The sequence below is a fragment of the Hevea brasiliensis genome, chromosome 9 (genome assembly GCF_030052815.1).
Source record: "Hevea brasiliensis isolate MT/VB/25A 57/8 chromosome 9, ASM3005281v1, whole genome shotgun sequence".
Lineage (NCBI taxonomy): Eukaryota > Viridiplantae > Streptophyta > Magnoliopsida > Malpighiales > Euphorbiaceae > Hevea > Hevea brasiliensis.
This window is the reverse complement of record NC_079501.1, coordinates 23,083,600-23,109,177: the sequence shown is the minus strand read 5'-3', so window position 1 is coordinate 23,109,177 and position 25,578 is coordinate 23,083,600. Positions and strand designations below refer to the sequence as shown.

Genomic DNA, 25,578 nt, shown 5'->3' with positions numbered 1-25,578 from the left:
CAACTCTCTTAATCTAATATCTGCCAGCGATGTCAACTCAAGCCGGACTTTCACTTAATAATCAAAGTGCGAGGCCAGCGAGATCAACTCAAAGCCGTGCTCACTCCAACTTATTCATATATAAGGATCGGATCCCAGCGAGTCAAGCTCTAGCTATGACTACCCATCCTACCGATATCCATATCCATATATAAATAATACACCTAGCTCCAAATTATCTTCAAGGCGGCAATAACAAATAAATAACAACAATTAAATATACAGCGACCAAAATGCTTCTAATATATTAATTATTTATGTGCATAATTAAAAATTTATAAAATGCATGAGCATGCCAAATATATAATTAATATTGAAATTACAAAAATAATCAATATCTAACTCACAAATTGGTCGACTCGATTGCAGCTGGTCCGACTGAAGAGAAGAAAGGCTAGCCAGCACCAATCTCTTATATAGACACACCAACCTCTATCAATTTACTGGCAAAAATTAACTAATTAATTTAATTAAAGAAACAAGAATAATTTTTATGGTCTTGCCAAAATTTTAGCAAAGTCTTCCCTATAACTGGACCTAACCCTTTGCGAAAAAAATTCAACTGCAGCAATACACAAGGCCTCAGGTCTACAACAGCAATTATAATGCCCATCCAGAGCCTATAAAAAACCTAATTTAGGTCCAATCTACCAAACTCCAGCTCAGGTCCCTAACTCTTTTACAATGCAAATAATTATTTTCAGCGCTTCAAAAATTATAAAAATATTTTTGGAGGTCCTTTTACATCATTTTTGTATTAATTAAAGTTATTTTACTTAATTTTACTAAGTCATGAATATTTTATAGATTTAACCAGCTAACTTAATTAAAACACAAACTACATAACTTGAGTTAGGGATTACCTTTACAAATTATGTTACTTGAAATACTTTCAAAACGTTTAAAAATGCTAGGATCGACTGTAATATTGACTATATTTTGGGACGGGCTGCTAGGCTTTTGGATTAGACTGAAAACTCAGTCCAAAGAGCCTGTGAGCTATCATCTATCCGAGTGCATATTCAGGATGCCTATGAGTTGCTGGTGAAGGATTCGTTGAAGGTTCATAAAAAATCTGCTCCGATCGCCTGATATCGACCAATTTAGTTCAGGCTGTCCAATGAGCATCTTCTCCATTTGATCTCTGATCAAGGCGTAATTGGTGTCAAAATGAAACTTAAGAAGTGGAGATCATGATCCTCGGGTCCCATCATCTAAACTGGCCGCCGATTGTCTGGGATCTAGCCGGAAAGTCACGAAAACTCAAAACTTATCTCTTCTTGATCTCACTCATCTGACCACCAAATGTTGCAACATTAGTATTAAAAGAAAGCTCACGGAATAAGCTTTACAATGCCACCAAAAATGCCTTGATCGAACTTTGGATGAAGTCGAAATCGTGCCTACAAGTTCCCCTAACGGCGCCACCTGGGTGGTGGTGCTCCTTGTTGGCCGTCGCTGGTGGCTAGGGGCTTGCAAACCAAAAGAAGAAGGGAGGGGGAAGTAAGGTGACTTTGAGAGAGAGGAGATAAAGAGGGAGAGGGAGAGAGAGAGAAAAAAAAAAAAAGAGTTGTTTTTTTTTTTAATTTTTAATTACCTTTTCAGTCATTGAACTTGTTAGGTATCTTCAAATGGGTCTAAAATTCTTCTATTATATTTAAATTAATTAAAATTTTGGTAATAATAGTAATAATAATATATGCAAAATAATATTCATAATAAAAAAAATATTATTATTATTATGAAAATATTAATTTACCACCGTGAATATAATAGTAATAAATTAATAGTCTAATTAAGAATATTTTATATATAAAAAAAATGGTTATTACAGTTTCGTTCGAGTGTTTGTGCAAGATTTGGCATTATGCTTGCTCTTAATGGCAAAGCTTCGTTTCTTCCATTGGTTGATTATTTAGATTCAGGAATGGGAAGACCGACGGCGCCATATGTTTCTGCTCCTTGTGGTTTTTGGTATTTGGGGCCTCTAAGGAGAAAGAGCAGTAGGCTCTATTTGTTGGGGCTGGATTGTTGGGCCTTTAATTTATTATTTAGCTATTAGGAGGTCCTGCTTTATGTTGTTTTTGTGTAATACTGTAATGTTCAGTGTGCCTTGTCCTTGCTTTCACAGTTGATGTCCCTTGGATTGATGCCACTTTGAGGAAATTTATTGAATAAAAATAGCAAGTGGATTAGATATCATATCACATCCTCTTCTCAGGCTGCAAATTGGGTTTAAGAAGTTTCTAACTTCCAATGGGTATCAATTACTTGAACAAGATATTCATTTTATGGCTCAACAAACAGGATTACAATTTAAACTCCTATTCACAAGCTTAGCCTGATATTAAATACATTACAGGACTTGAACAAGATTGAAGTTCAAATCCTTCTCTTCTCCCTTTTTCAACATAAAAATCAATATTTGAGCAACAAATTTGATTTCCCAATTCATGAGTTATGTTTAAAACACAATTAATTAATAGGGTAGGGCACAAATTTTTATATTTAGGGTATAAATTTATAAGGTCTTTGGCTTTGCTTGGACGCTTGTTATAATAGCTTATTCAATCAATTGAAATTATACATCCTTCAAAGAATTTTGAACTTCTCATGATATCAATTGAATATTGGACTTAACAGTAATGGAGTTCGAATTTGAGGCTAGATGAATCACGACGGACCGTTTTGTGCTGGTAATAAAAAAATACCGACAACAGCGTCGGCATCAATTTCCATGGAACGACCACATTAACTCTCCCCAACCAATAGAAGCCACGTGGACCACTAAAAAAGACTCATCCGCACCGTTTTAATCTGTTACCCAAGATTCCAAACCCCCTAAACTAACTATTTGTCCAATCTTTATAGTTTCAGAGAAAGAGGGAGACGAAGAGTAGAGGGTTTTATTTGAATCACCCTCTTTTTCTTCTTTTTTTGTTTTTTTTTTCCTGGATCAAGTATCACTGGTAAGATTATAGAGTTTCACGTTCTCTTTATTTTTTTATAATATTCAAGTTCTTCGGTTAACTATTTTTTTTTTTTTTGGGTTAATTTTTGCTCATCAGGCTTAGATCTACATGGATTGGTTGTTTTTATGTTCCATTTTTTTATATACTTTCTTGTATGTCTTGATCTTGATTGGATTATTAATTGTGGAATTGCTGCTTGAGTTAATAGTGTCTTTTTGGTTGGATTATTATTGGGTTTGGGTTATATTGAAATGGGTGTTTCTTAAACTGATCATATATGCTATTCTCTCTCTTTGCCTCTGTTTTTGATGCTCATGTTGACTGAGAACTTTGAGTGGTTGTTAGGATTAGCGCAAGCAGATTACTCAGTTGATCAATTACAGAATCATATTCACATCCATTTGTATCTGCATTCTAATATAATCAGTTGATCAATTAGTTTATTCCTTGTCATTGTCACTATCTTCTTTATTATCTTTTGTATTTGGTTCTAAGTGTAATCTGTCTTTTCATTGTAGCTGCTAGCTAGCATAGCATGTAGGTAATGCAAATTTTCCAAGGATACAAATTGTGCAATTGAATTTGTGTGACTAAAAGGTAAACAATGTAAGAGCTGTGTGTTTAATCAAATAAGCTGTCCCAATCTTGTGGTTATCGATGAATATGCCCTGTTGCTGTGGAGTTCTTAATTCCTTAATTTTCTATTTTGCTCTGGGGTTAGAAGCAATGGTTCTGTTTTGGGCAAAAACTGGAAGGATCCCTTCATCATGAAGTTAAATTTTTTTTTATTGAGCCCTTTTTGGTCATCTTATTCTTCTTCTTTCTAATCGATTGATTCAATTGTCCATTTTTTATTTGGAGTTTTTTGTGCTATTATATTGATATTCTCTACTGTGGGTAGCATTAAGCACCTAACTAGGCTATCATTATAATATCTTATCCATTGGCAATTTGTCAAGTTACAATGGAAAATTGGAAATGGATGCCCAACTGAACTTGACAGTTCTAAATTACCAGGAAACTAGTTTGCTTCTCATTCTTACTCCTATTCTTGTTCCAGGTGCACTGATTGTTAATGGTGCTAATAATAGCAAGGGGAGGCCTTCATGGTATGAGTTAATGGTTATTGAGTTCATTTTCTATAGGCATAGAATTAGAATGTGATTCTGCTTTCACAAGTTACTTGCCTTTGCTATCAAAATGTGGAATTTCACATCCAATTGCATTGCTGGAAGTGTTGGCTTGAACAGTACTCCAAAGCTAACTCAAGCTGCATCAGATTACTCAGATGATGAGTTGTCATCTGTCATTAGCAGAGAAGAAGGCCTAGAGTGCCCAATATGCTTGGAGTCTTTCAATATTGTGGAAAATGTGCCTTATGTTTTATGGTGCGGCCATACGCTTTGTAAAAATTGCATACTAGGACTTCAATGGGCAGTTGTGAAATTCCCCACATTACCAGTTCAACTTCCGCTCTTTATTTCCTGTCCGTGGTGCAATGTCTTATCCTTCCGCCTTGTCTACAGAGGCAACTTGAATTTTCCTCGCAAGAATTACTTTCTACTTTGGATGGTTGAAAGAAAAAATGATGCTGGACATAAGTCCCATAATACCTTCTGTGAAGATCATCAACCCCTATGGTCATCAGACAGCAATTTAGCTCCCAGAAATGAGTCAAGTCTCAATAACATCAGAAGTGGACGTCATCCAGAGCCATCAAGAACAAATCATTATTATAATCAAAGCAATAACATCCTCAATTTCGGAAGAATAAATTCTACCCTGCAGAAGTCACTGGTTTTCTTCATTCATCTGACAGCTAAGTTTCCTTTGGTCATTATATTCCTGTTGATTATTTTATATGCAATACCTGCTAGTGCAGCCATTTTGGCCCTGTACATTCTTATTACGGTTCTATTTGCTATCCCATCATTTCTAATACTGTACTTCGCTTATCCTAGTTTGGATTGGCTTGTCAGAGAAATCATCACTTGATAAGGCAATTAGCATCTTAGTCTTAATCTTTGTGAATAGAAGTTTGCACCGAGAAACAGTCTTCTATTTATGTAGAGGCCTAGACTTTGTAATTTGACGACTTTCCAGTTTCCAAGGCCGCCTTTATTCTTTGGCTTCCAGGTGGCTTAAGTACACATTCTTAAAATGCTTCATGATAGAAGCACTTCTGCTTTCTTTAGAATTTGGCTGGTATCAAGGTTGTGCGTAGTCTGGAGTTTTTGGTGACAACGAAGGCCCACCACATGGAAACCTCACCTGCCAATTCAGGGTTGTTTTGCGGATTAGCAAAGCTATTGTAAGTATACAAAATATTTAATTAGTGCGAGGGCTTTTACCAAGGTGCTGGATTGCTTCTTTGTATTGAGACCCATCCCATGTTTATTGAATCTATATTATGGTTTTGCTCCCATGTGTATAATTTCTCTGTATGAGTTCTGATGGATTCTGGAGGAGGATAAAAAAAAAAAAAAAAAAAAAAAAAAAAGAAGAAGTTCTGGTGCTATATTTTAATGTCTTTAATGTTAAAAACTATTTCAACCAGCTATATTCTGATTTGATATTGTTCTTGCACTGGTGAAGAAAAGTGGAATTTCAATTTCAAATGGCTGTAATTATATTGCGTTTTCTCGTTTAATATCAAATCAAACGATTAAACGTTAGTATGAACAATGGTTTACACCACATTGATCGTGTGATCTCTCCAACACTTGATTATGTTACGCTCGAGTTAGTACTATTTGTGCAAGTGAAAAATGAGGGCCGGCCCATTCTTCATGTTGCTGCTTTGCTTTGCTTTTCAGGTGGAAACTAGGCATGAAAAATTTTGCAATCTGCTCGTCAATCCGTAAAACATGATATGATATTGCGACTTGTGCTTGCAAACCTAGTTAGGAAACAGAAACAGCAAAGGACATTTTGGATCAGCTTATTGATTAGCGAGTGCATTAGTCCAACAAGCTCCGGCGATTCTATCTTCATATGTGTGAACCAATGGATTAATTTCTTTCTTTTTGAACTTAGCCAATCTAATAACAACCTCTGAACCCGACTTAAGGTTCAAATTTTTTTTTTTTTTTTTTTTCTGGTCTGATTCAGTGGTCAAGAAATTGAATTTGTAATTCATGGTTAGAGAAAGTTCAAAGGCATTCGTATTAACCAATCTAAAAAGTCCATAGGAAAATCCAACACAAACCGAACTCCACGTGTCACAAACACAGCCCCGAAAGATGCAACTATAGATTCTGTTAACTTCATGCTCGCCCCACTCACTTTGAACTTCCTGGTATATTGTAAAAACAAGAGCAGTTTCAAAACATGGTGGCAGGGATCACCATTTCTTCTCCAAAATCCACAATCTTGCAGAATCCGATCTCCTTAAAAGAACCAAATTCCAGTTTTCCCGGCGGTTCCTTGAAGGGTCTTTCTTTACCATTTAAACACAGAAATAAAATAAGAGATAACGTTAGTTTGGTGGTTGCTGCAGCAATTAGTACCCCCTCCAAAACTAGCACCACCAGCACCAGTCGCGGCAGGTTTTATTTTAACTTTACAGGGTTTCCTTTTCCTCTTGGTCCTTTCCTCAATAGAAGTACCATAAGGACTGAGGTCAGTATCTTTATTTTATCTTAAAGTTTTAATTGCTCCCACTCTCTTGTAGTTCTAATCGCCATCTCATTGAAATTTACATAATTAGAGAGAAAATATTGTGACTGCATTCTTTATTAGTGCATTAATCTGTCTTTCTATTCATTATTTCCCCCATATGCTACTTGGTATGTTTCAATTTGAGGTAGATGAGCTGACACTAATTTTGCACGTATTGCTGTTGTTACAATGTGTTTTGTCTGTTGAACCAACATTCTGGTATATTTCTTTTGTCTGTAATTCAGCCGCTGTCATTTTTTCTCTTATATTAAGCCATAAAATATTTTAAATATATGGCTTGAATCGGGCAGATAGAGAATAATTTTGTAGTTTGTATGATTGATTTTTGGAGGGAAAGGGGAAGGGGAAGGAGAAGGAGAATGGATGGGAAGAAGCACTTTTTATTTTTGAAGTCTCTTAGCTAATAGTTTTAATTTGTTCCTTTTCTGAAGAAAGCTTTTTCCAGCCTTTTCCATATTATAATTCTGGGATGCTATGTATTTGTACGCCATTGGCTCAAACTTACAAATTATTGTATTTCAAATACCCTTGGAAGAATGAGAAAGAAGCAAAACGCTCTTTGCAAGCACTTCCTTTCCTTTCTGAGCTGGGGTTCTCAATTGACACAGGAGCTTTATGTTATCATCTAAAGTTTCAAGTTGTCTTTGAACTGGCAATAAATGACATTTTGGCTTATTCAATCTAGATTGCAGAACAGCTGTGTACTAGACATCTATGGGATATACAAATACGAACTATACCCAAGAAGTTGGCCTAAAAGATAGGACTTATATGTGGAAAAAAATTTTTTTTTCCAACTTCTACATGATTGAATGTGTTGTCAACCTGTTATTGACTCTGTAAGAAAGGAAAGAGTCCAATTTGACTGGATGAGAAAAATTAATGTTAAGGACATAATTTTTATTTATTTCATTTGATAAAGTTTTTTTTTTCTTTTTCTTTTTATTCTGTTAATGTACCTTGTAGGCTGTGAAAGGTTCCATATGGCTATTCGAACAAGAGCAAGCATTAGGCTTCAGCAGTGTGTCAACAAACATTCGAATGACAGTCATCAAACTCAAATCTGGAGGATTATGGGTCCATGCACCTATTGCTCCAACCAACGAGTGTATTCAGGTTCTCTCCTGTTTTCTGATTTTAGCCTTTAACAAGGATACTAAATAGTCAACTTAGCACTATTATTTGGAATTTGTGCACATATGAATTTTGAGTTTATTTCCACATGTGAAATGCATCTTTTATACCTTATCTCTTCTTTTTAATTTCGTAATTCAGCATTGAATAACGCATTCAAGGTTTCAAACATACTTCTGAATTTCTGGTTATTATATCTTTGTATTTTTAATGGTTAGTTACTACATTTGGCTAGCACCTCCTATGAGCTTATACAGATGAGCCTTTTAAGGACAACTCAAGATCACTGCTTAGAAACCAAAACACCACTTTTCAGACAGATAAAAGGCAAACCAAAAGCCTTCTGTGTAGTTTTTCTTCTTATTCTGTCTCTCGTGTTTGAAACTTTATGGCAGGAAATGTTAACTATAGGCAGTGTGCATAAAGATCATTATTGTCTATTGGCTCTGCATCCATACATGCAGAACTTTTAGAAGGAGATCTGATTCTGACCATATTGCTTAGATGAATTAACACAGCAGGATTTTAGTTCTTGAAAAGAATTACTTTTTTAGGCATTATGTAGTCAAAAATATGAAAGTACCTGCTTTTAATAGGAATATAACCTATTTTTTTCCCCTCTTAATGGCCAGAAACTAAGAAATGGACATCCAATAGCCCCTAAAGTGTTAGTTGCCTAAGAGTGACCTGGAGAAACACCATCCAGTATTCATAGAAGTTGATATTCTGTGGTTACCAAATTCCTTTGGTAACAGAATTTTCTTCACAGTGTTTAGTCCTTTCTATTAACATTAGTTCTCCATCTCTAATTAATTCTGCATGGTCTGCACTTCTGCAAACTTGGGTGCCTCTAACAAGAGGGCTTTCTTTCCAGCTTGTGAAGGAGTTGGAGGCTCCAGTAGAATACATTGTCCTGCCTACATTTGCTTATGAGCATAAAATTTTTGTTGGCCCATTTTCAAGAAAATTTCCACGGGCCCAAATATGGGTGGCACCAAGGCAATGGAGTTGGCCATTGAATTTGCCACTTGAATTTTTTGGGATTTTTCGTGCCAAAACGTTAACAGATGAAGATTTGTCTACCCCATGGGCTGATGAGATCGAACAAAAAGTTTTAAGCTCACCAGAAGTTGGTAATGTGAATTAATTGCACGCTAAATCAAACTTCTTTTGGATGAATAATATTACAAACAAATTTACTTGTGGATTGTTTCAGGAATTGGACCATATGTAGAGGTAGCTTTCTATCATAAGCGTTCAAGAACACTGTTGGTAACAGATGCTGTAATTTTTGTCCCAAGACAGCCACCTAAATGTATTGGCAAGGAATCCTTGTTAGCATCAGCAAAGAATGGCTTGGCTGTAAAACTTCTGAGTAAAGGAAAGGAGGTTCCTCAGGAACCAGTTGTTGACAATCAGATGAACCGTCAAAAAGGTCAGTTCTTTAGTCCCAGGTCCAATAGTAGAATTGAGTGTGCTTTTGGTGCAATAGAGTTAACATGCTTTTTTATGAAAAAATTGAAGAAATAGTCTTTGGTGCAGGGTGGGAAAGAATGGTTCTCCAGATATTGTTTCTTGGACCATCCAACCTGTTGGAACCTAATGCTAGTTTTGCTCAAATGTCACAAAAATTGATTGTATCCCCTATTGTGAAGACTCTAGTCTTCAGCAAGGTTCCTGAAAAGGTAAAGAAATGATTCTGATGCAAAATTCCTTTTAATGGGTCTATATGGTTTTGATGATTATAACAGCCAGAAAATGACCATGCTGCCAACTCTGTCTTGAGATGATATGCTATGAGTTGTAACTGATCAAACCAAAGGAATGTGGTGAATTTTATTTGAATTTTTTGTCTTTGCATACTATATAGTATGCAAATGAACTAAATTTCAGTATGGTTAACATTCTTCTAAACTATGCCAACCTTTGTTCTTGTTAAAACTTCAGGTCAGGGATTGGATTGATAGAATTGCCCGGGACTGGAGATTCAAGAGAATCATCCCTGCTCATTTTGCTGCTCCAATAAATGCAGGCAGGTCTGATTTCTTAGCCGCATTTGCTTTCCTAGATGACCTTTTGGGTGAGCGTGAATTTACCTGGCCTTCACTTTCTCTTCTATTCACATCCCTTATGGGAAAGGCTGCCAGTTACTTCCCACCTGATGACATGAAGACCTTATCCTCCCTCGATCAATTTTTAGTCTCAGTGGGAGCTGTGAAGAAGACAGTCTCGGGGAGGAAAAGAGCAGCATGACAGATAAATTTAGCCACAAAAGTTTCACCAACCTAAACTTACAAATACTTTTATGTCAATAGTTTGATGGATCATCATTGTATTCCACGTTCATATTTGAATAGAAAAAGCGTATAGCTTTGAATTTCGCTGCCAACAAGTGTTATATGTTCAGATGTGATGATACCCATAAGTTAAAAGATAAAGCCGAAAATTGATTTCTTCTTCGAGTGAATTGCTAGTAAAAGGAGATTCTTTAAAGCAGGTTCTCTTGATTTCCAACAGCTTTAACTTAGAAACAAAGCAAAGAAAAAAAGTAGTTACAGGCTGGAGGACCTCAAATGGGGTATCTTTGGTAAGGCCTGAAGTTTCTAATTTTCTATTTTTCTATTTTACTCTATAGGTGGCAAGAAAAGCATGCAATGCTTAGCTGGTATGATGTTCTCTACCCCATTACACCTGCCAAATGAAAGAGAAATTGTGAAGACAGTATCCAGATTCTTGCCAAAACACAGTTAATCTGTTGATCTTGATCATATGCAAATCCCTCATAAAAAGAGCAGCATCCTGCTATTTTCCTATACATAAACCTGTATACTTAGGGTGCTTGTGCTTTTGTCCTTATCTGATCAGTGATCACTAAATGGACAGCCTTGGCCATTGGCTTCTTAAAGGCATCCCAAGACATGTGCCCTTAGGTCACCCTAAAACTCTTTTCAACCATATGACTTGCAATTTATTTTGAGCTGTGTTTAGTGGTCCAGTAATCGAATATTTATTAATTATGTTGTTTTTAAATTATAATTTTGAAATTAATAGTTGAATATCTATTTTATAATATAAGAGATTAAAGTTATAAGAAAGAGAAAATTCAAGCAAGAAGCAGAAACTTTTGGACCATTTCTCATATTAGTCCTTGTTTGGTGAAGAAAACATCTCTTCTTATGGATCAACTAATGGACATGTTCCATTAGAGAAAATCAGAAATCTAAAATAGAATGAAACATTGATTGATTGATAGCCCTAAACAATATTATATATACCTACAAATTTGGTTGGAAGTTGGAGGGTCATGGGTCACCTTCCCAACTAAGCCACCAACTATATTGAAATTTCATTCTCACACGCTCACAAATGAACACACGTGCAAACCAACCCTGCAAAATAAACATAAGAAGAAGTCTCATGTTTCTTGTGGTCCATCTCTCCTTTTAAAGGGGTGTGATGACTTTCCTCAACATGATGAAAGCTAAAGAACATGCTAGATTTTGAAGCATGGGCCATGAGAGATAGTGTGTGTTAGAGAGAATCCAAGGTGATTTCTCCTATTACTCAATTGTCTTTTTCCTCTCATCTTCCTTCATTTTGGCCCATAACTTTGACATTAGGCATGGTTCCATATATTGATGCAATCATCTTCTCTCTTTACTCTTCCCCATCTTAGAAATGATTCAAGAAACATACTTTTTCCCCACAATGGAAGCCAATGGCTTTATCTTGGAAAAGCCAATTGTGAATTGTCCACCCTTGTGAAATTCCAAGCAGAAACCACTACAAATTTTCCTTTTCCTTTGAGGAACAGTATCCTTAAACTAGCCAACAAACAAGACAATATAAATTTTTTTTTTTAATATAACAAAAATCTTTAAAGAGATTTGGAACTTTCATTTGAAGTTTAATTATTCTAATATTATTATTATTATCATTAACACATTGGATACCCTTCATCATGAAATCTTAATTTGATGCTATCAATTCATGCCCTATAGGCCAACTTTCCTTGTGCCACGAACTTATCCTCAGTTTGAAAAATTGGTCTTCATAATGATCCACAAGAAAACCCTAAAAAGAACATACAAAAATTAATTCTTTAGTAATGTTACTTAACCTTAATACCAGTGTATTTACGGAAGCGGGAATTCAATTGTTAATTATTCCATTGCAAGAGGTCACCTTCCCTAAATATTGGACTAGTTGTCCATTTATGGGCATCAACATTTTGAACAGAACTTCAGAAAGAAACTTTCAATAGTCTAGTTAAAGAAGCTTCGTATGAAATTTCCAAGATATAATGTCAAGCCTTTGTAATATATAAAGGACTATAAACTTTCATTTTCCATATCTTGAATTTTATTTTATCATATTAACAAAAATTAAATGAAAAATAAAATAGTTTTATTCCAATTTAAGACTTCACTGTCAATATAATTTTTTTCCCGTTTCCTTTTAATACTTAGGTTCTGTTTATTTTATAAAAAATATATATTTTTTTATAATATATTTAGCATTTTTTAGTATTTAGATACTTAAAAATTTAGTTAATAAAAAATATTTTTTTTAATTAAAGGCAATACTAAATTATTTTTCATTTTTAATATTTTAATAATTTTATTAAAATATGAAAGTACTTATACATATATGATATAAATATATACCATTTATTTAATATTATAATTAAATAATAAAAAATATTTACATGAAAAATATTTATTTTCAAAAAATATTTTTCTTCTACATATAAGTTATTTTTCGTGAAACAAATAAAGTTTTTATGAAAAATATTTTTATAAAAATTATTTTTTTATATTTTCTAATATTTTGAAACACTAAAAAAGTAGGTCAATAAAAAATATTATCTGATCAAAAAAAAATTAAATTATTTTATAAAAAATAATTTATATATGAAAAATATTTGTTATTATGTATATATATTAACTTGATTATGTTATTCACTTGATAACATGAGTGACATAATCCGAGATTGGGTTGATAAACAAATAAGTAAACTCATGGAGGAAGTAATGATGAATCATTAACCAAGTCAAATAATATTATTAGTAACCGACCAAACAATATAATATAATATAATATAATATAATATAATATAATATAATATAATATGCGAAGTCATTAGAAGATGTTATCCAAAATCATCTAATGGTCCTCAAATCTCATTTTAATAGTAATTAAGATCGTGCCAAGCATCCTTGTACTTTGTATACTTATCGTTGCAATAATAAACTCTTTATTTTCTTAAATTAACTATCATTAATAAAATCTAAATAAATAATATTGAAATCATTTTAAAATTCTAAAATTTCTAATTTAAATATTTATTGAAACTCAATTAAAAAACCTATAATTCATAAAAAAAAATCTATTAATTACTAAAAGTAAAAGAATTTTATAATCTAAAAATTATATTGGCAATATAGATTTTAATAAAAAATAATTAATCAATATGAGATATTAACACACTCTTCACGTTTAAATTCAAATATATCAAATATAAAATATATGAAAAATTAAAATATTAATTAAAAAAACTCTGATATCATTTTAAGAAAATTAATTAGGTCTAACTACAATGATATATTTAAAGGGCTTGCTTCACTTTTATATTATTCAAATTGTAATTGTATAGTAGAATTATACCACCTAATAATTACTATTTATGTGTGCATCAATATTACTAATATTTTATATTTAATCAATATATCAATTTTTACCATGAATATTTTGTCTATCAACAATGAATATCATAAATGCATTCTTAAATTTCTTAACTAATAAGCAAAATATTTATTGGTCCATTTTTGTAGATAAAAACAATAATTTTTTCTTATTAATAATGGAGTTGATTTGATTTAAGATGTTGATATTATAATTTTTTATAAGAAAATGATATTACAGATTGAATTTATAATATAATATGGCAACCATATGAATACTGAATTATTGATTAACATGTGAAACAAAAAAATAATAAAAATAAGATTTTTCACATAATAATCAAAATAAATGTGAGATTCAATTTATATTTTTATTAATAGAAGGAAATTTCAATTTTTTGCCAAATTAAATTAGCCAACTGCATTCCTTATTAATCCATCCCTTGGATTGGTGGGTACTTGGCTCCAAAAAAATAGTCTCTCTCTCTCTCTTTCTATCTATCAAGTCGGCGAGATGTATATAAGGAAACTTGCAACCAACGCGTATTTAGCAGGTAATAGCGCACCAAACTCCGAGAACTCAAAAACGGTTGCTTGCACGATCTCTCAAGTTGTCAAGCAAAACTGTTTTCATAGATTTCAGTTGCCTTTTGTTTCCTTCGCTTTCTTCTAAAGCACAGTTGGAGTTTTGGCACAACAAAGGTAACAGATAGCTTTCCATTATTTCTCTCTATTAAAGCTCTGTTTTGACACGAATGTAAGGTGGATTCTTGTTTTCCAAAAACGGGTTAGCTTCAAAATGGGATTTTGATGATGGGTTTTTGTGAACTGCTTGTTTTATTCTTTTTTTCGATTTTTGTGAATTGAATTTGCTTCTACATGGGCTTTTTTTTCTTATTAGTGCTGCTCATATTTGAATTCTGCTCTGTTTTTAATTTGATGATTTGGGTTGGGAGTTCTATAAGATCTTGGTGGTGGATTCAGAGCTTAAACTGAGTTGATTTTGTGCTGTTGGAGTTTCATTTTTGTAACCCTGTTGGGTTTAGATAAATTCTCTTAATTGCCGTTATGCTAATGCATATGGTGAGAAGTGATTGGAAGTGCATGTTGTTTTGAGATAAATTTCGCTTTGCTATTCGCTTGTTTAAATCAGCTTGTTCAAGAATATCTATTAGGTTTGCTAAGATTTCTGGATTTGACATTTCAGAGTTTCGGTACATTACCAGCTCCTAGTTATACCAATGAGGGATTTATATGAAAAACTAAAGTTTGTTTGTTATATAGGATTACCATGATATTTGTTTTGGGCTGTGAGTACATTTTTCATGTGATTCCACTTAACTATCCGTTTAATTGCCTTTATTGATTCCCTATTGTCAATTCATTGTGTCACGGATAGCTAACTCATCTCTGGTTAAAGTTTTCTCAGTTCTTGGCTATTTGGTTTTTAATGGATCCAGTCCAAAAAGAAATGATGCTTCCATTTACCCTTCAAATGGTTACAACAACATTATTGTCTCTTTCCAACTTTTCCCCATACTTGCTTCAGATTTTAAGGGTCTCAAAAACATGAAGTCAAGACATCCTAATTGTTATTAGAGTTTTAATATATTTAAGTTCAGAAAATAGAATTATTTGGGGAGTGTCTGGTTTGCTATATTCTATCTCAAAGGGTCAAACCTTGTAAAATTATCACAAAATTTCATATCTCATTAGAATCATGATAACATATTCGGTATTAATGACATTATTAACGCTCACTGGTGCTTATGAATTGATATTGATCTCAAGAGATTTTTTGTTTTTTTTTTTTAATTTATTTTATTTTTTATTCCATGCTGAGGATTAGAATTTGGTCCAGTTTGAAGTTGTTTTTAACTTGCCATAGACCAGGATACATCTAGTTGAATTCTTTTCTTATTAATGTTGACATTAGTTTTCTGAATTTTGTTGTATAAATAATGCAAAATCAACATCATAAATGGCTATGCTTGGTTTTCAGGGTTGTGTATTCCATTCATTGTTTCTGTTCACTTTGCACCTAATTAATAGCTGAGCAGAGCATCAGTCTACCAATGACCCCCAAATCGAATGAGTCAGATGCAAGTAATTCAAGAAGGCACTCGATAGGAAAGGCCACTTCTTCAGGAAGCGGAGAGAATATCCTTCCTCACTATCTCCGAGCTTCTACAGGTTCCTGTCATGATTTCTGTAAATATGGGAGGAAACATGCATTTGAAGAGAAAGCAAGGCGTCCATTTCTAAGAAGGAATGCAAAGAAACCACCTGATGAACAAAGCTCTGTAGAGTTTCAGCCAGAGAGAAATAACACGTCAAAGGATAAGCACAAAATTGGTAACTATACTCCACCAAATACTCCAGAGAGCATAAAGACGGAAATGTCTAGAAAATTACTCAACAGACAAACTCCTGCAACAAGTGAAGTTATGGGTGAGAAGAAGGCATCATCAGGGGTGTTGTTGACGAAATCAGCTGACAGGCAAAGTCCAGTGTTGAGGGAAGTTCTGGCCAGGAAGAAGACAGTGGCAAAGGAAGTGTTAACAAAATCAGTTGACAGCCAAAGTTCAGTATCAAGTGAAAATTGGGCTGAGAAGAGTAAGAAATCAACCCAGCAGAGGAAGAAGACAACAGCAGTTGAGCTCAGAACTTCATCTGAATCTAAAACCCGTTTATCCCCAAAAATAATGAAACTGGAAATGTCATCATCTTCTGAAAAGCTAGAGGTCTCTTCGAAACATGCTTCATCAAAAGTTAAAGAAGAAAACATGTCTGCAAAACATGCTAGTTTTCCAGAGATGAAATTGTCTTCTTCTGATTCTTCGAGAGTATTAGATGTCAGAGAAAACAGTGATACTAAAATAGGGCGGAGGACAGTGACATCTGAAATAGCTGTAAAGAGAGAACAGATACCCCCAAGAGCTTTGCTGTCCCCTAAAATATCCAGCGGTGGAAATGCAAGAGGACTGGCATCCCCAAGAGCTTCCTTGTCCCTCAAGCCTACTCTCAGATTACAGATGTCTCCGAGAGTTTTGTTGTCCCCTAAAACTTCCAGTGGTGGAATTGTGAAAGGACAGGCATCCTCAAGAGCTTCCTTGTCCCGAAAGCCTTCTCCCAGTAAAGTTTCAAACCTAAAAGCAAGAAAGCATTGGGGCTCAGAAATCGCACCTCCACTGAAGAATCAGAACAAGATTGGCAAGGCCAATAATGAGCATCCCAAGATTAAGAATGCTGATTCTGACCAATCTACTGAAGGACTTAGCAATGATGTGGTCGAGGAGAAAACCCTGTATGTCATCAAAATGGAAACCGAATGCAAATGTTTGGAGTCTGATCATAAGGAAAATCATTCTGGTGAATTATCTCCACCTCCATTTTTGTCAGCCAAGTCTCCAGTCCTCTCAGAATCTCCTTTGTTCTCATCTCATAACGAAGAAGATGAACAGGAATCTGAGTATGCTGTAACTGAAGCAGAAGATGACCCTCTCTCTGAATGTGATGAAACGGAGTACATGGAAGAGTCTGATACTTTGGAAGGGGGATGCAAAGGATTGCAGCAGAAGGTTGGGATAATTCCTTCTGAGGATAAGGATGACCAAGCCGTGAAATTACAATTCAGGAGGGGAAAGGTGGTTGATGTTCAGACTAATCATAATGGTCCTAGGAGGCTCAAATTCAGGAGAGGAAGAATGTTGGAGGAGAACCGAAATCTCAAAGCTGAAGCCCAAAGAAGCTTCAAGAGGAGAGGAACTGAAGGCCACGCAAACATTGAGAAGCCTGATTCAGAAAAGGTTGTTTTGAGACATCAAGATGTGCATGGCAAGAAAGATGCGCAGGGTCTGTTTAATAATGTCATTGAAGAAACAGCAAGTAAACTTGTTGAAACCAGGAAAAGTAAGGTTAAGGCCTTGGTTGGTGCTTTTGAAACAGTGATCTCGCTCCAAGATAGCAAACCATCTTCAAACACTGTATCATGAGTTGGAAGGCAAAAAATAAAATAAAATAATAAAGTAAATAATTTTTTTTTAAAGTCAAAATAAATAAGACAGGAAAAAGAAAATGCTTTGAAGTGCACGTTCTTTCATTAACAGTCTTTTGGTTTTTGCAAAGGAATGGTGGGAAAATAAACCTAAGCTTGTAAGGAGAGAAGTGCAAGTTTACAAGTTTATGAAGTTGCAGAAGGATAAAAGTAGATTGCTTCTGTTGACATTAGACAACCTGGATGTAAAGTTTGACAAGAAGTCCTGTGAGTATTGATCTTGACATGCTTCTCGTGTTTTCTTTGAGGGTATGCATCTTCTCCCTTTTATTTTGTACTTGATGTGATTTGTTTCTATCTGTGAATGAGAAAAAATGTAGTTTGATCAGGAAAAGAGAGCTACACAACCGGTTTTAATCCTTGTATGATTTGGGGGATGTTGCTTTTTATCATTCAATGCAATGTCTAATCCTGTTTTTTTTTTTATTACCTTTTTCTTCGTGACTGAAGCTGGTGTTAGTTTATTTTGATTCGTTATCACACAATGTGTTTACAGGAGGCATATCAATTATGAAATACCGGTTGTATTTTCCTAATAACATCAGGGTATCTATGTATCTAAAATACCATATATAGCCATTTTGCCATTAGATTCTCTTTTATCAATTCTCTAACTCTCTACCAGCCAATAAAAATATCTTTGCTTATAAGTGTACAGCATTTCAAAACATAAAAATCCCTATTATATTTTCTTCAATATTAGTTTTTGAATGATCTCTCCTCTTGCTTCATCGGTTTGTCAGGGTTCTGTGCCGGCTTTAGCAAGAGAAAAGGCATTGAAATGATTGTTCTCTTCCCTCTAATGAGCCTTACAATGGTTTGAGGAAATAGTGAACACTTGGTGTATCCTACACCATGTAACATGAGTCTAATGTAGGAGAATAGAATGTCCCAATTTAGTAGGTGCATCCACCCATCCCTCAAAATGGGGTGGCATAACACATCAACCTTTTAGTAGGAGGATGAAGGGTTTCAATCAACAGACCAGTAGTATTGGCATGTTAACATAAATAAGAGTTGGATGTTCCATATTCAACTGAAGGCCAGTTTTAACTCTACAGGATGGCTTAAATGCACAAAAGCTGGGGCTACTGACACTCAGCTTCTCAAGAAAGCTAAGAAATAAAGCTTCATTGAAAAATGGAAAGTGTCTAAATGGTCGTAGCAATTATATTTTGGAGAAGGTTTAATTTAAACCAACCTTAATATCGGATTAAAAGCTGATGTTGAATGTGAACTTTAAATTTTTGATGTTGAACTTGAACTTTAATCGGATCCCTCTAGTTTAGGCTTAGCCCTCTTGCTATTCTTTTTATTATTATAAAAAAAAAAAAAGAAAACCTACCTTCTTATGCTTTTGAGCCGATCATTGAAAATTGAATACAAAGAGTTCAGCCTTGGGAAAAGAAATTATAGACTGGACTCACAAATGGATCTAGAAGTCCTCTCTCTAATGGGTTCCTCTATCCTCTTTGGATGATCTTATTCTTCTTTCTTTCTTTTCTAATGGCAAAAATTCATTCATCTAATTTATATTTGTATGTGTTCATTTTCTTTTCTTGATATTGAAAAGTGATGATCTAATATATTTTTTTCCAAGATAGAAAGCTTTCATTCAAATAATCAGAGTACAAATATGAATAATACTCATAAAATATATTAATATGCCTACATCTGTACTCATCAACAAAGGATGAAGAATAAAAGAGACACTCTTACAAAGATTTAAAAAAAAAAAAAAACATATTTTTTAGATAAGTGAAAATCGCGTTCATCTTTGAGCAGATCAATCTAAGGATTTTCTATTATCCTCAAATTAGTGGCATAATAAAAACTCACCTTGATACTCGGTTGCTTGAAAATCATCTCGTCTATTAAGTAGATTGTGGCAAAAATTTTCAATAATTTATAAAAATAACTAATCTTTTAAATTGAGAAATTTACCTAAGAAGACATAAATAAAAGTCAAAATAGGTCAAAATCTCCATGAGGAATAAAAAACAACTAAATTCAAGAAAAAAAAAACCCATGGATCAAAAAGAGCTACTCTTATTAAATAAGGAGAATTGAAAATACAAAAAAAGGGAAGAAAAAAGGGCTGTTGCCAATTAAAGAATAACTATGATAGCCCCTCAAACCAAGAACAAGAAAGAGGCTGTTTTAAGAGAGAAATGGAGAGAGAAAAAAAAGAGAGAGAAGAGAAAGCAATTCAAATTAATATCGATTTTACTAGCTTGGCTAACTACTTTTTCAATTTAGAATAGGAATGATGATTAATTTAGTGTGTATTTGAAGTCAAGATTATTTTTTAAGAAATAAATATTATTTTAAATGTCATTTGAAAAAAAATAATTTTATTATTTTAATATTATTATGATTAAAATTTATTAAATTTAATTATAAATTATTTTTTAATATTTTTAATTAATATATTTAAAAAGATATTTTTATATAACAAGAATAATTAAACACATTCTTAGTGTTTTATTATTTTAAGAATAAAAATAAATTTAATACCACATATAAAAAATATGATAATATTAAAAAAAATATTAATATGTTTGATTGTGCTGAACAATATTAATTATTAGCCATCATATGTTACGAAAATTTGTTTGTTTCCACGAAATATTTTTATTTTTTATTTTTCAATTACCACTTCTCTTATCTTATAACAAAAAAAAAAAAAAAATATATATATATATATATATATATATATAGAGAGAGAGAGAGAGAGAGAGAGAATGTTTGAATTTAGTCAGGGTGGTCTTAAGACAAGTTGGACAAGAAAGATACTACCAATGAGGGGATGCCAAATAAGGAACAGTAATCCAATGATGAAACCCAAAAAAATATGCAAGTGACACGTGGACAACGTTAGGGTTTAGAATCTTTCTGTAGACTGTGTACTGCTTTGGCAATCGGCATTTCCCTTTCGAGGTCCCGACACAAAATTTTTAAATACCAAAACCATACTCGCCGGCTACACTTAAATCACCTTATTGTCATTTTCGCTATAACCTCCCCAAATTATTTTCTTGACACATCATACAAACTACATCCAAGTCATCTTCCAAGAGGCGACACCTCATTCTCCTTGCTGTTATGATGGTGACATGGCTTAATGTAATTTGTCCTTGTTTTAAAGAATGAGCTAGGCTGTAACTTTATATTTTTTTTTAATAAAAACGCTGTGTAACTCCGTCGGTTCAAGTACTATTATAATCTCTTTTTTCCTTTAATATGGAACCGGAGGCCTCCTCTGCAATTTCTCCAGCACCAATCTGTCTGCGCTTGCTCTCTTTGTATCCATCCGAAGCGTATTATCTTTTCTTTTTGGACGAAAATATCCTTCTGAGGAAGCAAAAGTCTATACCTTTTGATTTTTTAGCGTGCAAGTATTTATCTTTGAATTTTATTTTGGATTTTTTCAGTTGATAAAATGCTAATCTGTTTTCATTTTCTTTCAAGCAGAGATTTTCTTTTTTTTTTTTTTAAGGTTTTTCTGACGTCATGAGAAGAGGATACTTTTCTTTTCTGAGGTGAGAAATTGGGTCTTCATTTCGAAGAAATTACGATCCAGCCTAGTATTAGTTTATTTGTTCTTGTTTTTTCAGTTGATTTTGATGTGTGTTAGGGTTTTGTCGAATCTTCAATTTGAATGCTGATTTCAAGCAATCTAGTGAATGCTTGATGTGGGTTTGTTTTGGATTTAGTGACTATCAAATTTGTAATGGGTTTTGTTAAAATGCCTTGAAGTTTGATAAGTGGGGTGATGTTGGATCTGAATTTTAGGCAGTAACTGACATGCAGTGAAAAATCTTCCAAACCTGTTTTTGTGATTGGGTTGCTATGGATGCTGGGATTTAGAGAAACTTTCAATGCTTTGAATGGATACTAGGCGCTAGTAGTGCTGCTTTTATTTGGAGCTGCTGCCTTCTTTTTTTCTTTCCTTTTTTTTTTTCTTCTGTTCCTCAAAACAAATAAAGAAAAGGAAAAACGAATGGCTACTAGTTTTTTTACCTAAAAGGTGAGTATGTCAGTGTCATTATTTTAGAAAAGTGCTTTTAAGTTCAGCTGCAAATGCAGAGCAATCTTGTCTCTTTGAGTTTTCCTTCTGTGGATTGGGGCAGCTTCTCTTATTTTTATCTTTGAAGTTTGATGGCAGATGACTATAGAACCTGAGTACTACGGTTCTCTGCTAAATGGGTTTGAGCTCTTCAAAAGGTTGTAACTGTTGGGGGAATTTTGAAATGTGAGAAATCCCATTAGCATGAATTTCCAGGGAAATGTAATAAGCTGGTATTCTACTGAAATTGAAGTTGAGCCAATATGTTGCAACATATGGCTCTCAAATATGTATTAACAATTCTTATGGGCTTGTTAACGTATTTAATAGGCTTCTTTTGAAATAATGGTGGATGAAATTTAAGATTAGTTATTATGGAATAGAGTGGAAACTACGAAAGAAAATGAATTAGTGGATAAGTGGAAGCTGTTATGACTAAAACCTTAGATAGCATTCTTATATGCTAAATCCTGCAATTTTATTTTATCCATATTGCTATCTGCGTATGTATTTATTTTGATTATCGTTGAATGACAACAGTGTGCCTAAGTTTAATTGAATTAGAGTCTCATTGAATTTAAATTTTTCTAATTTTGTTAATCTTGCTCTCTTTCTTTAATGAACATATGTGATGACTGGCTTGACTTGCATGTGGTAATTGACAATGCATTTCATATGTAATGCCAGCCCTAAAGACTTGAAAGTTGAAAGCATCTAATGTCTTGTTTGCCAGGTTCTGAATTTTGATCGAGTAACATGTCATGATCACTTTACCTCATAAGATGTTTTAGTTTGGGTCTTATTTGGTGCATTATGTTATTTGGATATCATATACAGGTATTTGTTTTAGTTAAATTGGAAGTTTTCTTGTTCAATAAATGATTTTGGCATTAAGCCTCTTCATTATGAATTCGTCAGATTTACCTTTTGAACTTATATGACTGTAAATTGTATGGCAGTTTATCTCCTTTCTTAACATTGTCATTTCTTGTTCTCCTATTCTGAGCACTAGTTGGTAAATCTTCAGCTTCAAAGTTTCACTTTATTCAGTTTTTTATTTTATTTTATTTTATTTTATTTTATGTTTTTTTCCTATTAAATGGATGTATTTTCCTTGAATTGGATATAGGTTTTACCAAAATAAAAACTGGTTTAGGTTTTCCATTTCACTTGTAATTGATACAATAACCTTAAATGTTTCTTGTTTTACTTGGATTCTGAGAAAGTTGTGGACCTTTGTGTACTCTCTCTCTCTCTCTCTCTCTCTCTCTCTCTCTCTCTCTCTCTATATATATATATATATATATATATATATATATATATTTGTTGTGGGCTTCTTAACCATTTGATTTCATAATTCAACAGTAATTTTACTACAGGGCTTATAAATGGGACCTCTATTGTTTTGTTGAGAAATTTGATTGGCAAATGTGGAATGCCATAACTGTGATTGTAGACTGTTGATCCTTAGAGAAATATGCAACAACAGCTTAGTATCCTTGTTTCTTTCTCTCATACTAGGTGGGGACCATGATTTTAACGAAGCAATATCGTTGCATACACTCGTCAAGCTGTCAATGCACAAAAGGGCATCTAAGCGAAGATGTGATTTTTTTAGTGTTTCAACAGCTGAACTGGAACCCTAAATTGGTTGCCACCTTGTCCTGTGTATGTAAATGGTTTGATGATTTGGCCAAGCGAGTGCTATGGAAAGAGTTTTGCCGAGCAAGGGCTCCAAAAATGATGCTGGACCTGCAATCTAGTGGAAGTCACAGTGTTGATGGGAATTGGAGAGCACTTGGAAAGTTGCTTATTTACTGCTCAGGATGTAGCAAGGGTGGCCTGTTCAATAGCATTCATATACCTGGTCATTTTGTTTACAGGACTCGGTTTTCTAGGACTTCAGGGAAGAGCTTTCTTTTGCCGCAATGCAGAACAGATGTTTTGTATGTCTCTGACCCTTGTGAACATCTTTACCAGGGGGAAGAAGGTGATGTTGGTTTTTTCCGTGGAATTTTCAAGTCATTCTCCATGTCAAAGGTTCGGAAGATGCTGATTAAAAGGAGGGCCCAGCTTCATCCAACAGAGGTGTGCCCTTATTGCAAGGCAAAGTTGTGGAGCATGCTGCAAGCCAAAATGATACCACAGAGTGCCAGCTGCAGGTTGGGTGCCTATGAAGATTGTGTCGAGTATTATGTGTGCCTCAATGGACATGTGCTTGGAGTCTGCACTCTTTTACCCTTGTCTGATTCAGAAGAGGCATCCGAGTTGGAGTGATAGTTGGCATAGAAACCAGGTATATCCTCCACCAAGCTCTTTTTTTCCTTTTTTTTTTTTTTTGTTGAAATCAAAATGTGGTAGAACTTTCGGGAGCTTTTGAAAATGGTAAGCTATTCAAGTTAAACAAACTCTTGTTATGGAAGCTGAAAAGGCTGGTTTTCAGCCTTTTGGCTGACTTGGACTAAGTCAAAAGAATTTGAGCCCATTTACACTTACCTTATTCTGCAGGTTGTTTATTTGTTACATTTTATTGGCTCTCCAGCCAGAAGTATAAGCAATTATGGGAAAAGATAAATGAATTGATGCTGAATTAGAAGAATCAAGAATACAGGACATGCCTTTTGAATATGGCAAAAAGAAAGGTCTTGGGTTTGTGCCATAAAGAATAGAGTGCTGATCGTTTAGATGAGATACATTGTATTTTGCATTGTATTGATGAACATTTGGTGGAAGTGCCTGTATAGGCATCTGTTATCTGTTGAAAAGTAGACATCTGGATCTTAAACCATTGAATAACTACCAAATTATTGGTGAATAATCACATCATACCTTGTAGTGATTAAGAATGATATTTAACAATAATGTTGAAATCCGTGTTCCACTTGGTAATAGCTGAAAGTTAAGCATTTTAAAAATAAGAATGAATTGTGCTAGGACAATCCTGACTGACTTTGGTCTTACATAACCCTTTATTGGTATTCAGTAGAATGTATAATTTCCTAATGGAGGGAAATGGCATTTTCGCTGGCAATGCATGGTCCTTGTTGTACTCTCTCTGCTATGCCCAGCACCCATATTACAGAATAGTCCAGAGAGTAATTTGATGTGCTTTGTTTATGAGAAAATTGTAACTGACAAGATCTATATCCTTTTCTTTGACAGTTAGCGTCATTGTTGGCATGGATTTTGCTTCTTGTGGAATTGACAAATGTGGACGAGACATGTGATAGACTTTTGGAGCTTTGCTGAAGCTGAAACCATCACAATCTCATCTGAAGGAAACTACACTACTTCCCTGTCATACCCTGGCTAAATGTTTCATAGTGAATGGATTGGAGCTTTTTCTGACCATCTTGTTTTTATCATCTATTAATTAATGTGAGCATGTAGTACCGTGTACATGTTAAGTGTGCGCCCACATAAAATTTCCATATCTGGATAACAGATTGATATCTGGATAACAGATTTGTATCTGGATAACAGATTGGTATCTGCGATAATTCACTATCTGTTTATGATTAATCAGTTGCTTTACCTTGTTTACTTGTTTTTGTGTTGCAAATTTTAATACAATTTAGAAGGTTAAATCTTCTGTACCTGCTATTGGCAGATGGATTATTTACATGAGTCCCAGGGATGCATAGAAGCCATTGTGGTAGAAGTGCGTGACAGGAAGTTAATGCATCTTCTCAAAAGTTGCGTCTTCGTTCTTATTTATCTCTGCTGTGATGGAATGTTTGATGTATTGGTCACTGTCTAGTATTGGCTTCATTTTCCTGTTGCCTATTCCTGCATCAAAGGATGGGTGGGGGGCCAAGAATGTGCAGCCAGCCATTGGTTTCTGCTATTTAAGAATCCATTGTCGTTAACCTACCCTGTAATAACTAGGGATTTTGATGTCACAGCCAACTTCCATCATACATGATAGGGTTCCATTTTATT

The 25,578-nt window shown here is 34.0% G+C and overlaps 4 protein-coding genes across 4 annotated transcripts; all 4 read left to right on the top strand.

Moving 5' to 3' along the window:
* The first annotated feature begins 2,648 nt into the window (after positions 1–2,648).
* LOC110663537 (uncharacterized) lies at positions 2,649–5,436 on the top strand. The gene is made up of 2 exons (XM_021822886.2): positions 2,649–3,008; positions 4,072–5,436. Exon 2 carries the CDS (start codon positions 4,212–4,214, stop codon positions 5,004–5,006), a length of 795 nt encoding a protein of 264 aa, XP_021678578.1. The 5' UTR covers positions 2,649–3,008; positions 4,072–4,211; the 3' UTR covers positions 5,007–5,436.
* A 681-nt stretch (positions 5,437–6,117) lies between these two features.
* On the top strand, positions 6,118–10,282 carry LOC131183192 (uncharacterized). Its single transcript, XM_058153452.1, has 6 exons — positions 6,118–6,632; positions 7,659–7,808; positions 8,701–8,959; positions 9,043–9,261; positions 9,369–9,511; positions 9,774–10,282. Exons 1-6 carry the CDS (start codon positions 6,342–6,344, stop codon positions 10,077–10,079), a joined length of 1,368 nt encoding a protein of 455 aa, XP_058009435.1. The 5' UTR covers positions 6,118–6,341; the 3' UTR covers positions 10,080–10,282.
* A 3,689-nt stretch (positions 10,283–13,971) lies between these two features.
* Positions 13,972–17,989, top strand: LOC110663533 (uncharacterized). Its single transcript, XM_021822877.2, has 2 exons — positions 13,972–14,212; positions 15,513–17,989. Exon 2 carries the CDS (start codon positions 15,586–15,588, stop codon positions 17,503–17,505), a length of 1,920 nt encoding a protein of 639 aa, XP_021678569.2. The 5' UTR covers positions 13,972–14,212; positions 15,513–15,585; the 3' UTR covers positions 17,506–17,989.
* Positions 17,990–20,744: 2,755 nt separating this feature from the next.
* On the top strand, positions 20,745–25,179 carry LOC131183191 (EID1-like F-box protein 2). The gene is made up of 3 exons (XM_058153451.1): positions 20,745–21,109; positions 23,158–23,932; positions 24,799–25,179. The coding sequence occupies exon 2, from the start codon at positions 23,167–23,169 to the stop codon at positions 23,911–23,913; it is 747 nt and encodes a 248-aa protein (XP_058009434.1). The 5' UTR covers positions 20,745–21,109; positions 23,158–23,166; the 3' UTR covers positions 23,914–23,932; positions 24,799–25,179.
* Positions 25,180–25,578: the final 399 nt, after the last annotated feature.